The sequence below is a fragment of the Nothoprocta perdicaria genome, unplaced genomic scaffold (assembly GCF_003342845.1).
Source record: "Nothoprocta perdicaria isolate Ctin4 unplaced genomic scaffold, notPer1 scaffold_226, whole genome shotgun sequence".
NCBI classification, from domain to species: domain Eukaryota; kingdom Metazoa; phylum Chordata; class Aves; order Tinamiformes; family Tinamidae; genus Nothoprocta; species Nothoprocta perdicaria.
In genome coordinates, this window is record NW_020455445.1 from 196,646 (window position 1) to 210,462 (window position 13,817).

A 13,817-nucleotide genomic window follows, 5' to 3' on the forward strand; every position below is an offset into this window, starting at 1 on the left:
AGGCGCGGGGCGTGCCGGACCCGCGGCGGTTCCCCGGCGCTGCCGCAGCGCTCAGCATCCCCCCGAGAGCGGCAGCAGGAGCAGAAGGGCCTGGGAGCCGCCAGGCTCCCCAAAACGCCCTGCTGTCGCCTCRTAGATAAATGCCACGAATAGCAGCAGCAGCAGCAGCCTGCAGGATTCCAGACGCGAGGCCACGTGCTGCCGTTCGCCTGCCAGTGAGCGGCTCCGTTGCACCCTTGCAGAGAAATCCCAGCCCTCCTGATACATTGTGAGCTGCCTGCTCTAAAACTTCTCATCTTTTGCCAGCTGCCACCACCAGTGCAACAAATCCTTTCCCCAGGAATAGCCCATTGGCCTGCTTTTARTTACCAGCAATAGGAGGAGATGGGATAACCTTGTTTACGTTACCAGTTAGTGGTGCAGGAAAGGCAGGTAAAACTTCAGGATTAATTGCAATTTGCTGAGGCTGTTGCACTTCCAAGCTGCAGAAGCAGCCGGCTGAGGGGTGTCTCTGCCTTTCATTACTACTATAAAGGAGCTGACTGTGCGCTGCTGAGATGAACATCAAACCAACCTATGATCTCGTTGTTATTGTTGTTTTTTCACTCTCCTTTTTTCTCTATTAATGACTACCACAGAAATTATTTTTAGGCAGACTAAACTGCTGTGAAAAGGGTTTTTATCTTGGAGTAAACTACTGACGAATGGCTTAGTTGCTTTCAGAGATGGCATGTTTATAGATAGAAAGCAACTCCCTCTTTTGTTTTTTTTCTACCCCTCAAAATCTCTACAGTATTGAATGGTAGGCAGAAGTTATTCATGTTCAGTATGAGAAATGTGAGAGAGTGTGTGAGAGAGTGTGTGAGAGAGTGTGTGAGAGAGTGTGTGAGAGAGTGTGTGAGAGAGTGTGTGAGAGAGTGTGTGAGAGAGTNTGTGTGAGAGAGTGTGTGAGAGAGTGTGTGAGAGAGTGTGTGAGAGAGTGTGTGAGAGAGTGTGTGAGAGAGTGTGTGAGAGAGTGTGTGAGAGATTAAGTTCTTGGTATTGATGTGATCTTTTTTCTTTTTTTTTGACTCAAAAATAAGCAATAGGAAGAAATGCTCACTGTGACAGTTCTTAGCTGCATTGAGCTTCATCTTGGGCAGTTCATTTTCCAGACGTGGACATCTCCTAACTTTTGGTGCTGCACTTAACTCCTTGGTTTCTCTAAGACAGTGTAGTTGGAAAAACAGCTTTCCATGCTATGATTGAACAATCTCACTGTAAGAATTGACATCAACTCATATCATCATGATCATTTTCCCTGTTGAGGATCCTTTTAGCAGTTYGACAGGCAGGAAATGATCCATTTTTTTTTCTATAAATGTTTATGCATGAATAGAATTACATAAAAGGAAAATGAGATAAATTGAGATAAAAGGAATACAACTTTTTATATTTATGATAACTTAAAAAGCAGCTTTGAAGCGTGTTCCTGCATGTGTGATTGAGTTTCTTGCCACTTCAGTTGTGTRAAAATGGTGTGGGGTAAATGGAGTAAAAATGTGTTACCTGTCCATTCAAGTCAGATTTTGATAAATTTTTACCTCCCCTAAAAATTATCTATGTCAATGAATATATATGTAAAAGTATTTTATAAAAGAGACACACGAACACTGACAAATATTATGTAAAAATATTGCTCAAATTATAAGCGGTGTATCATAAGAAAGCTTTATAACATGACTTAGTAATATTTAAAATTTTCCTGTTCTCCAGTTGCAGCAATCTGTTTTGTCAGCTGAATGTGTTCATAAAATTAAACAGTTACGGTACTTTTCACTTTTCAGAAAAGAGCAAAAGGCCAGGTGCTGTTCGAGAAAGTATGCGAGCATCTCAATTTACTGGAAAAAGACTATTTTGGCCTGGTGTTCTATGAGAGCTCAGACCAGAAGGTAAGTCCTTGGAGTTGTTTTGTTGTTGTCGTTGTTTTTATTGTATTTTTTGGTGTTCTTATGTGTTGTTAATGACTCAATTAAGGAGCAGCATTAAATGTATACTGTGAAAAACYGATTAAATAATCCCCAAATGGCAGTGACAGTTGTAAGCTTGGAATGTGGGTTAGATACTGACAGGTATGAATAGATAACTAACAATGCACTCATTTATTGCTTTAGAGCAGGGGGATATCTGCTACCTGACTTTCCAGTAGTTTTCCTACCCTGTCTCAAGTATGAAAATACTGGCATCTTGTAAAGATGAGACAAGAAGTAGCTCATAACCAGCACTGGAAACTTGTTTTAGAAAGACTTGGCTTATAAGAGGTGTTTTGATATGATTATATTCAAGTAAGACTTTTTAAAGTACCTCTTGTTAGTATATTCATCTTGCTCTTGCTTATGAAGTAGTTTATCAAGCCATCTATGTTGCTGAGATGAGAAAAATCCTGGTCAGTTAATTGCATTCAATTGCTAGAACCAATTTCACTTCTTTCCCAGTGTCTGTGGTAAGTTACGGACCAGATGTCACTCTGCCCACAAACTAAAGATAGACCTGCTACCTTCCCCGCCCCCTCCATCATCATCGAAGGAAAAAGAAGGGGGAAAAAAAAAAACCACCTTAACAACTCTAAATTATGCCTTTCCCATTCTAAGAAACTCAGGTCAGCCAGTAGGTTTCTTTGAACTTTATTTGATGGAGGGGAAGAACCTCTAAGTCTATTTGGAGCACATAGTTTGGAAAGAGATTGATTATCAAGACTAAATTATTAAACTATTATGTTCTTTGGAGCATTTACTTGGATTTCTTTCTAAATGTGAGAAGGAAAAGGAAGGAGAGGTCAGTTGTGGATTGGAGAAGGGGGGGTGCTTCATATTTAAATTGGGAGATTCGGGTAATTTTSTTCTCTGCAAGTGCAGTGTTTGCTGCTTGCTCAGCAGGGGTTGTCTGTTTGCTAGTTGCTGAAGATGAAGGAGCTTTTCATTTTAATTTGATTTCTAAAGCTGTTAGGACCTCACTTGTCTTGTGCTGCTGACACAGATTTCACAAATTTAGATATATGAGCAAGATAATGAGAGATGCATTTTTATTAGTGTTTTGCTTTTTCTCATCCTTCTCTAAAGACCATTTGCCTGATTTTTGCCCATTCTTCAGTAACTAATAAACTATATTTACTACCTTGCTAACTAGAAAACTATATTTGCTAAAACTCTATTTGCTGTTCTGCTATTTGAGGTTATAACTCTTTGATATGGATTGGTGGGGGATTAGTTGGATTCAGCAGTTTCTGCCAAAAAAAGAATTGATAGCCTTGAAATTTTCCTCTGTCATTCACCTTYCTCTAAGTTTATTTGAATTGTTTTTCATAGCAGCACCAGTTTTCTAATGCATTTTTTATGCCATATCTGTTGCCTTCCCAGATAAAAATATGACAAATCTTTGATGTTGAGCCCAGTTGGTGCTGAGTGCTGATGAATGACACCAATTGGGGTTTTTTYTCCTCCTTGTGCACTAATTCCAGCCATCTGTTGACAAGCCAGCTTTAAACAAATAATTTTTACCTCTGTAGAAGTGGCAGAGAGAGGAGAGGAAAAATCGCTGAAGTTCTTAAATGGTTTATTCCCACTGCACTTGGTTTGTGGAAGTGCTGGACAGTTTATGCTCTAAGCTCCAGCTCAGTTGGAAATGTGGTTGGAAGTTGGAAACACAGAAATCAGCTATATAATTTCCCATAAAGGAAGAATTATTATTATTTGCAGCATGTTCTGCCTTGTATATGTTCTTTTGTCCTACTTGTGTGAAAGCCACATATCCTAGTCTTCAGCTATAGCTTTGCCATGCTATATTTTATACTTATATGTAGCTGTTCCTATTTCTTTCTACTTATTTTGATTATGAAAAATGCAAAGTTTTAAGGTATTTCTAGTTTTCTTGGTAATCGGAAGAGCTTTCTAACTATGGCTTTYCAACTGGAAATCTAGGATGATACTGTAGTTGAAATGCAGCTCAGCTAAAATTATTTGAAGACTTCTGGTGACTTTGAAGGCCTTTCAGTGTCACGTTTCTATTTTCCTTTGTTTCCTTTAAATGACACACAGATTTTTTTTTAGAAATGCTTTTTATCCCTTCTTATGTAAGGAAGTTATGGCTGAGTAACTCCGGAAGAATTATAATGACTATGAAATGTAAAAGCTGCTGGTTTTTAATGAAAAAAAAAAAAAAAAGAAATTATTCTTATATTTTTAGTTGCATGTATAAATACATTTTAACTTACTTTGGAAATAGTACCTATCGAATGTCAGCAGGCTGCATTAGTGACCGAATAGACTTGGATCAAAATCTTTTGCAACAGGGAGCTTAGTATGTGGAGTGGCAGCAAYGAAGCACAATCCTTTACCAGCAGAGAGGATCGTTAAGAATTTACACTGGGGCAAAACTATTAAATAACTATGTGTTCTCCTAACCCATGCAGACCCMTAAAACTGCATCATAGCATGTTTTTCTTTAAATCAATGTAACCTTGGGTGGAAAGGACTGTCAGGACTATCRCGTTGGAGAAGAGTTGGTCAGGGCGATGTTTGGCACCGTGGAGTGAGAAGCGAGGTCCTGTATAAAGTGACCGGCTATTTCCTCAGGCAGGAATCGTATCCTTAGGAGGTTCCCTTTTGGCAACATTCCTGCTGGCACTGAGGGGCCCTCTGGCCTTCCAGCTGTTGCTGGTGCAGTGCCTGGTAGCAATGCAAGCCTGGCACTCGCCCGCTGGCGCTTCCCCACCTCCTGCTTCTTGAATTGCGGCTTGTAAGCAGCGCTCACGGTGCCTCTGCTCCACGGAGGGGTGGGTGTGAAGGTAAAGAAGATGAGATCAAGCTCTTCTCAGTGGTGGCCAGTGATAGGACAAGGGGTAATGGGTACAAGTTGAAACACACAAAGTTCCGTCTTCCACATGACGAGGAACTTCTTTCCCGTGAGGGTGCCAGATCCCTGGCACAGGCTGCTCAGGGAGGCTGTGGAGTCTCCTCCTCTGGAGGTCTCCCAACCCACCTGGATGCCGCCCTGTGCCCCGTGYTCTGGGTGTCCCTGCTGGAGYAGGGGGGAGTGGGCTAGATGATCTCTAGAGGTCCCTTCCAACCTCTACCATTCTGGGATTCTGTGTCTGATTACTGGAAATAAGTGTGTAAACATACCTAAGTTTTCCCTAACTAYAGCAGAAAGGCCTGTATTCTAGTCTTTACCCAATCTTTTTCGTAACACTTATAGGTAAAAGTAAACAACTTTGCCTGAATTACTGGTGAATACATCTTGCTCATTTCTCAGTCCTGTTTTCCGAAGTTGTATTTTGGGTGATCAGTAACAGCATAAAAAGAGATTCCTCAACTGAAATGCTATGAGCTACTTAATGTTGTACCAGTTATAGTGAAGGATTTTTGGTGTTACAAGAACAAATATTTTGAAAAAGACAGCTTTATTTGCCTAACAAACACTTAATGATCTAAGACAACTCTTAAGCAGAGCTGAGCATCTAAACTTGAAYCTTGCCTTTGCATCAATGTTGAAATTCTACTTGTTCAGAGAGAATTTTACCTGGAGGAGATRCAAAAATTTAAAAATAATAATAAAAACCTTTTTTTTCTACTTTGCTTTGAGCGTTATCAGAACTAAAATGAACATACAAATGAGGGGAGAAATATATTTTTGGACATCAAGAGAAATCTCATTGTCAGTAACTCCAGAGATTAGCTGTTTCTGGAAATGGCCACTTATATTAATAAAAGAAGAAATCAATAAAATGAGAAAATGGCATCCAGTTATTCATTTCTCAGTATTACGGAGCGTAGTCTAAGGTAATAGGACGACCATCAAYGTTGGTTCAGTTATGTGCCTGTGGAGGCAGACCCACTAACAAACCACACATTTACTTTCAGGATTTTCTGGGATGTTTTAATGTGGAACAGATCTAAGCTTTAGCTGAGAAGTAAGCAGTTACATCACTATCTTCAGCRTGAAATGATTTTAACATATATATATATATTTTATTTGTTTTTCAGAACTGGCTAGATCCTTCAAAGGAAATTAAGAGGCAAATTCGAAGTAAGTATTTCTGAATTCAGATGTTCTCTGCCTTTATTTTTGCACAGAAGTACTTTTCCTGAAGTCAGTAGTCCAGATGATGACTGAACGGTATGCTTATAAAGTAGAAAAGRGGTGTGAGTTGTTAATTTTTCATTAAGAAAAAAGTAAGTGGAGAGTCAAAACAGCAGACTTGCCTTGTTGCTTGTTTCACTTCAGCTGTTGAGGGGATGAAGAGAATCTGCTTCTATGAAGAGTGGATTGGGGAGTACAGTAGTTAAAGCAGCTTGTGGCAAATCCAGAGATCTAAGTGCAAACCTCGCTCTTCATCGACTCTGAAGACTGTTCAGAGAGACTCTGCTCTATATTTTCAGTGGGCACTTAGTCATTTGTACTGGAGCACTTAAGAAGAGCCTTGTGTGCCCCGACCTTGCGTGAGACACAGGCAGCAACTGAAGGAGGCCTAGAGAGTCATGGAGCTTTGCCATTTGGGGTCCTGTAATATATTCCACAATATTGGCTACCCACCCTCCTGCCCAGGAAAGAGAATGAAATGCAAGGCTATTGATATAATTATATATATTTTCAGATTGGCCACAACGCCGAGTGGTGATAAATTCACACGTAAAATCTGAGAGAGACAGTGTGCCGCAATCTGAGAGTTTGGCAGCACTATGTGCAAAGAGAGGAGTTGTCCTGTGGAAGTTGCTCTATCTCCACTAAGGATAAAGAAGGATTTTTGCAATGTGGTGGTAGCTGAGCTGGAGCTGACTCTTGTCAGTGTGACATAAGGATGGCCAGACTCTGACTTTTAAAGTCTTGAAGTGTGGGTTGGATATGGCTATTCCTTATGTTGTTTATTTTCTCAAAGGTGATTCAAGCAAAACTTCAGAAGTAGTAGTTTTATTAATTTTGAAGGAAAAATTTATATCTCTCAGTTTATCTGTATCAGATACAGTTTATCTGTCTCAGTCACACAGTACTCTAGAAATGTTAGCTGAGATACAGCAATATCGTGAGTAAATGGCACAAAAAGCATTTACAGGAATAAAAAACCCACTGGTTCCCAGTTTGAATGTGATGAATCATGTTAATTGAATGCTGTTGGTTGGTTATATTGCATTCTTCTCTAAGAATGTGCCTAAAGTTGCCTCTGAAGCATTTTTGAGGTAACAATCTGGCCATAAAATGTTTGACATTTCTCTGTGTTACTAAGCTTCAAGACAGAAAGCCTTCTCTGGGACAGAATGTTAAATACCACTTTAAATATCAGGTCTGTGGGATTTGTTTTTGTCTTGACCACCAATTCAAAGCACCACTAATAGTGTGCATTATTGCACCAGGACAATTATTGTTTGTATGTCTGTGCTACACAGCTATAATAAATAAAAATAGACTGTACACAAACAGTGTAACATACTTGCTAGTCTATTTTTGGAGGATAAATGTGCTTTCAGTAATCAGGTAAAATAKAAGTCTACCAACTGTCCAGAGATTACGTAGAAAGTCAAGTACAACATTTTATCTATGGATTAGTTATAGGATTTAGTTTGAGTGGACATCTGAAATGTGCAGTCTTTAGATTTGAGGATTTATGCTCTTTTGAGCTTTTTGCAGAGGATAGAGATTTTTGATCAATGTGCAGGTTGCCTCGTTACTCTGCCTTCTGAAGAGGAGCTGTAGAAATGGGGAGAAGAAACAGAAATAGGTTAAGCAGTAGTTAACCTGTGGCTACTTTAACTGCGACTTAGACCAGGAAAAATAGTTCATACCATTCAGGAGAACATTGTAAATGCAGGTTAGCCCCTCTGTGGAAGGAGTCGTCAGTCATCCTTCGTTCCTTGCTATCCCTTCTTAGGACAGCTCTCCCTGAGCACTCTTTACAGGAATGCTTTTCATCCCAATTATTTTTCTCTGCCAGTTTGGTTTATTCAGTACTAGCAGAATTTCATTAAATAAAACTAGTTCTCTTAAATGATGGGAGTAGGGTTTTTTTTCATGCTACTATTAGATGTTACTAGATCTGCTTTTTTCAAGGTATTCTTGGTCTAATTCTGTCTTGTGGTGTATTAGATTATGCCGTGAGGCAAATGGTACCCAGAGACCATTTGCACATAGGATAAATGAGACTCTCTCAGTCAAGGAGTCCTGCCCTACATTGTAAGGAAAGCTCTCGTTGTTGGAACAAATTGTTTGCAGGCACATGAAGAGGCTCTGACATCCTCAGCTCTCAAAAGAGAGGAGTAGCTGTGCAGCCTGTGGCAAAACAAAAAAGCTCACATTTAAACAGAATTTTATGGAAATTAAAATGCTTCAATAAAWACTTGAATCTGAAAATCTGAATTCATTTTTGAAATTTGCATCAGAAATTTTTATCTAGATAAAGGACTTTTTCACCTGTAACAGCTTTGGACTTTTAAAATAGCTTTCTAAAAAATAAACAATTTCAGCACTCTTCCCTAGCATAATCTTGGAAATGGATCTGTCAAATCTTTTGCCAGAATGCACAGTTTTCTAAGCATGACTTCTGTGTGCAAAACAGTTTTTTAAAGCTCTACTTACTGTTAAATGTTCATCATTAACAAGCCTTACAAAATGTCTATTCTTTTTTAATAGAAGGTTATTTGCAGGAAGACTTCATTGAATATGCATTTGCATTAGGAAAAAGATAAGCTGAGACAATAAAGCACTTTAATTGTTTTAGTAATATAATATGATTTCCTATCTGTCTGTGCTGGTTTTGGCTGGACAGCATTGTAGTGTTATCTTTGTTTGGCAAGATATGAAAAAGCTTAACTGTATCTGCTTTGAAGGAACATGTAAAAGCAAACAATTAAATAACTTTTTTTATTTCCTAGTTTTTCCATACATACTATTATGTATGTATCCCAGCCTTGTACTAAGGTTCTATTTGGAAACTTCTACATTTGTCAAGTTGTTAGTACTTTCCAGTAAAATATTTTCTCTTGCATAAAATTACAGGTCTGGAAAAAGTAATRTTCTAAGAATTGATTTTCATTACTTACGAATTTTTTTTTAAAGATTGGAGGGCTAATTTAAAACTAGCAATATGACTGAAGGCAGCATTTTGTGCTTTGTCCAACAGTTATTCTGATTGTAAGCATGCTCTTACTGAAAAGATACAGATGCTGCTCGTAATTTCAAATCAGTAGAATAAGAGCAAGTTTAAAGTGCAGTTGCTGTTAAAACTGCCTTAAAAAATTGGTTTAATATCCCCCCAAAAAGAAGAGCAGCTTTGTTACATGTTCTGTGTAAATAAAACTAGTTTACTACTATATTTTTCCCCTGTATGCAACACATTTCACTCTTAGGTCTAATGTTCACATTTGTACGGTGCTTTCGGCTTCTCTCAGTTTAAACAGGGTGGGAGCATGAGTGCTTTGGAAGTCACTGCGAACTCATTGCAGACACCTATTCATAAGCTGAACACAGGCTGCCTCAAAGGTCTTAAAATATGGTAGCTTTCAAATGAAGCACTTTGGATATTTATGTAAGTTAATGTGAATAAAGCATAAGAAACTTTATTTTAAGATTCTTTATTTTAAATAAACTTTATTTTAAGATTCTATTTCTTCACTATAGGAGCTACTATGTAGTGATGAAGATAATCTATACTTCTTATTAATAAACTATTAAAAGTAAAATTTTCTTTAGCAGTCCAGTGATTTAAAATCTATGAAATTACCTGACAGCTTTGGATAAGGTTCTTTTTTTGTTTAAAGTTCTTYGGAATAACAACGAGGCTTTCCCCATGCTTAGGTTTACCTTGGCTGTTCACCTTTAATGTGAAGTTTTATCCTCCTGATCCTTCACAGCTGACTGAAGACATCACCAGGTATGCACAGTTCATGACTTAAATGCTGTTTTTTTTTGATGATCTCCAAATGACAGAATTTTTGGGGAAGGAGGAARTGCTGGGGAATCTGTATGCCATGGCATACAGATTGAACTATTACTGTAGAATACTTACAGATGTCAACTGCTTTTTGGAATGGGGAGATGAGGAGAGCCTGATATGAGTGGCGTCTTGAGCTAGCAAAAATTAATTCATTTAGAATGAGAGGCCTTTGCCAATGTCATGAGAAGCGACCTGGATAAGCGTGTTCTGTGCGGGACTGGTTAAGAGTCAATTAGAATAGCTTTTCAAGGGGTGAAGCTGTGGTAGCAACTGCTGCTGGGAACAAGTAAGTGATTGTGGAGAAATGCAAAGGGGGTCAACATAAATCCCTAAAGGCAAACTGAAACATTGCAGGAAGAGGAATTTAATAAGTTGGGATGTGATTTCAGGGGGAAGGAAGGAAGGAAGAGAAGGTAGGATAAGAATGATCTTATTGAAAGAAGCTGGTGGTGTATTGTGGGGCTGCTGATTTATTTATAGCAGGCATATGCTATATACTAAAGGTACATGTGTGGAGGCTCATTTTTAAGAGCAAAGCTTAAAAAGTCCAAGGTAATTTAGTAGTTTTTTATGCCTGCTTGTTGAAAACAGTGTTTTCTATGCAAGTACTAAACAAATCCTTAAARCACAACAAAACATGAAAAAAATCAACTTTTGTCTTTCACTGATACCCACTGAGAACTTGTAAACACCTTGAAAGTACTCTTCTAAAACTAATATAACCAGTGGGCAGAGTGTACAGAATTGAGTCTGTGACTGTGATTTTTTTCAAATTATGGAAAATTCAGATAGGCTTTTTTTTTGGTTCAGAATTAGCAGTGAGCTTGGTTTGATAGCTGTGTTTTTTTGTTGGCACTGGAAATCAAAGTTATTCTTTTTCAGATTATTTATGAAAATGATGATGACTCAATGTGAAGTCAATCTACTATGCAGCAATAGTGCTCAAAAATAGGATCAGGTGTAAYTATACTGTTGCTTTAGAAAATCTGTTTGTGACCAACTGTATGTGAAGAAATTCTGCCATCTTTCCTGTAAATCTTGCCATGGGTAACTCTTTTTCTATTCTTGTTTTTATTTATTGCAGATATTTCTTGTGCCTGCAGCTTCGCCAGGATATCGCTTCGGGGCGACTGCCCTGCTCTTTTGTGACTCATGCTCTCCTTGGATCCTATACCGTGCAAGCTGAACTAGGGGATTAYGACCCAGAGGAGCACCGCAGTGATTATATCAGTGAATTCCAGTTTGCACCCAATCAAACTCAAGAAATGGAAGAAAAAGTTGTTGAGCTACACAAAACACACAGGTGTGCAAGATACAGTGGGAATAAAATTAGTTGTCGTGCTGTGTCACATTTATGTCCTTTCATGAAATCATGGAACAGTTGAGGTTGGAAGAGACCTTAGATAACGTAGGCCAACCCACTTACTTAGGCAGGGTCATGTAGAGTGTGTTGCCCTATCCAAAGACTTCTTGAGTATCTTGAAGGATGGAGACTTTACAACCTCCCTGGGCAACCTGTTCGTGTTCAATCACCTCCACAGTGTAAGAYAGTATTTCATTACATTCAGGCAGAACTTCCTGGGTTTCATTTGCGCCTCTTGCCTCTCATCCTGCCACTGGGCACCACTGAAGAATCTGTCTCCATCTCCTTTATACCCTCCCACCAAATCCTAATACACGTTGGTAAAATCCCATCTCGGTCTTCTCCTCTTCAAGTGGAACAGCCCCGTGCTGCCCTCAGCCTTTCCTCCTGTCAAAGATACTCCAGTCCTTCATCTCAGCAGCCCCGTGCTGCGCTTGCTSTGGCAGCAACGTGTGTCTCTCTTACTGGACAGATCAGAACTGGGCCCTGCACTCCAGATGCAGCCTCTCCAGGGTGGAATAAAAGGCAGGGATAACTTCACCTTCCTTCAGTACTCTTCCTAAGGCAACCCAGGTACCCYGACCACCTGGATAACTCCGGCACGCTGCCAGCTCATGGTCACCTAGTCCACCATGGCCCCAAGGTCCCGTTCAGCAGGGCAGCCCCTGGCCTCTACTGATGCCTGGGGTTATTACTGGGTGCAGAAACATGCACTTTATCAACTTCTCTTAAAAGTAKGTGCAAAACTACTAAAATTAGGTTTGTTATGGCTTTTGGAAGTGTGGGGGTTTTTTTGTTTGTTTTTGGTTTTGGTTTTTTTTTTGGAGGGAGGAGTTTGGTTTGGGGAGATTGTTTTTTTGGGGTGGTTAATGTAATTCAGAGACAGTAGCTTCAGTAAATATCAGAAATATTTACAGAAAATATCTGTTTATCCCAGCATATGAATTAGAGTACTAGGCATCATACATCTAGAAATATTTTGAAACAGTAAAGATGGCAATCTCTACTAAGGGAATACAGTATGCTTACATAGGAAGGAAGGAATAAATCCTCTTCAGGGCAACAWGACTTTTGCCGCCTTCCCAACAGAAGTATTTCTTCATGGCTGAAAATCAGSTTTTCTGATGCACAGTTATTTTGTCTATTAACTCAAGGTTTATTCACTGGTTTTAGGGGCTTGTCTCCAGCACAGGCAGATTCTCAGTTCCTAGAAAACGCCAAGAGACTCTCCATGTATGGAGTGGATTTACATCATGCCAAGGTATTGGATTTTCATTTGTTTGCTTTGGGATAAGACATATTTACTATTAAAGTCTGTACACTTTATTGAAAATTTTCATTCCTTTCATTGCTAGCTTTTGTCATTTTTAAACCTGTTATTTAGTTTACAGATCTGTCATTCACAGGATTAATTTTCAGTCTAGATTTGTTAAATGCATTGTTATACATAGTTATACACAGCCTGGAAAGATTATTCTGTTCATAAGCGTATCTAAATTTAAATGTCAGGGTTTTTTTTTTTTTTTCCAAGGAGACTTGGGCACACAAAGTAAAACCTGAAAGAATCTATAATTATTTTTGTAATATCATGACTGCTTTAAAAAAAAAAAAAGGGAGAGGGAAGGGGTGAGAGATGGACCTTTTCGTAGGTGGAATCAAAAGGTTGTTTTTTCCTATTTTAGTGGGACTTTCTTATTTAAAAAAAATAAAAATTAGCTAAACTCCCTCTCGTACACATGCAGAGACTTAAGTAATCAGGAAAATTCATGTGTGGTAAGAATATCACTCCTATATTTAAAAGAGAAGAAAAAAGAGACTTGAAAATTCTGGAGAACTTGTTTTGTTCTGTCAGCTGTGGTAATATGGGCTTCTCATTGTGTTCTCTTGAAATATTTGAAGGAAATGTTACTTGTTTCTGTCCATGTACATTAAATATGTCTGTAGTATTCATATTCTAATCCAYGTGCGGTGTGGCACTTCTTGGTATAAAGTGCTGTAAGGAGCTCTCATTTTTAGAGGGTTTTAGGAACTTTACTTCATCACAGTGAAGCAGTCACAAGAGTTTGTGTGGCCAGGACCTGTTTGCAGCTGCTGGAGACCAATTGATGTTGCACCGTGAGCATTTCCCGGAGCTGGTGTGCGCTTTGGGAGCCCGGGGCTTCCGCTGGTTCTGCGGGGCGGCGCGGGGCAGCTCAGCCCCTCGCTGAGGGCTCCTTCCTGCTGCCTGCTCCGCTCGCAGCGAGCGCTGTCCGTGGAGCAGCGGGCACAAAACCTCAGTAGGTGCCCGCAGCACCTTCAGGGCAGTGATGGTGCTGGCGTCCTCAGCCAGCTGTCTGGTGCTTTCTGCATCCTTATTGCAGTAATAAGTGCCATATTGGAGAAGATCACTGTAATCACCAGATCACTGTTTGCTGTATTTTTATAGAATATTKGAAGTCAGAAAAGCATCTTTTTAATTTTATCTCTTTTTAATATTTATTGAAGTCTTTTGTT

At 39.2% G+C, this 13,817-nt stretch overlaps 1 protein-coding gene across 8 annotated transcripts in view; it reads left to right on the top strand.

The window, feature by feature from the left end:
* The window catches only part of EPB41L2 (erythrocyte membrane protein band 4.1 like 2), a 93,330-nt gene that overhangs the window by 49,354 nt on the left and 30,159 nt on the right, over positions 1–13,817 (top strand). For all 8 annotated transcript variants that reach the window (XM_026039274.1, XM_026039265.1, XM_026039272.1 and 5 more), the window contains 5 exons: positions 1,827–1,931; positions 6,021–6,063; positions 9,823–9,898; positions 11,046–11,264; positions 12,498–12,585. In XM_026039274.1, the coding sequence (XP_025895059.1) occupies positions 1,827–1,931; positions 6,021–6,063; positions 9,823–9,898; positions 11,046–11,264; positions 12,498–12,585 (531 nt within the window). The remainder of the gene's footprint in view (positions 1–1,826; positions 1,932–6,020; positions 6,064–9,822; positions 9,899–11,045; positions 11,265–12,497; positions 12,586–13,817) is intronic.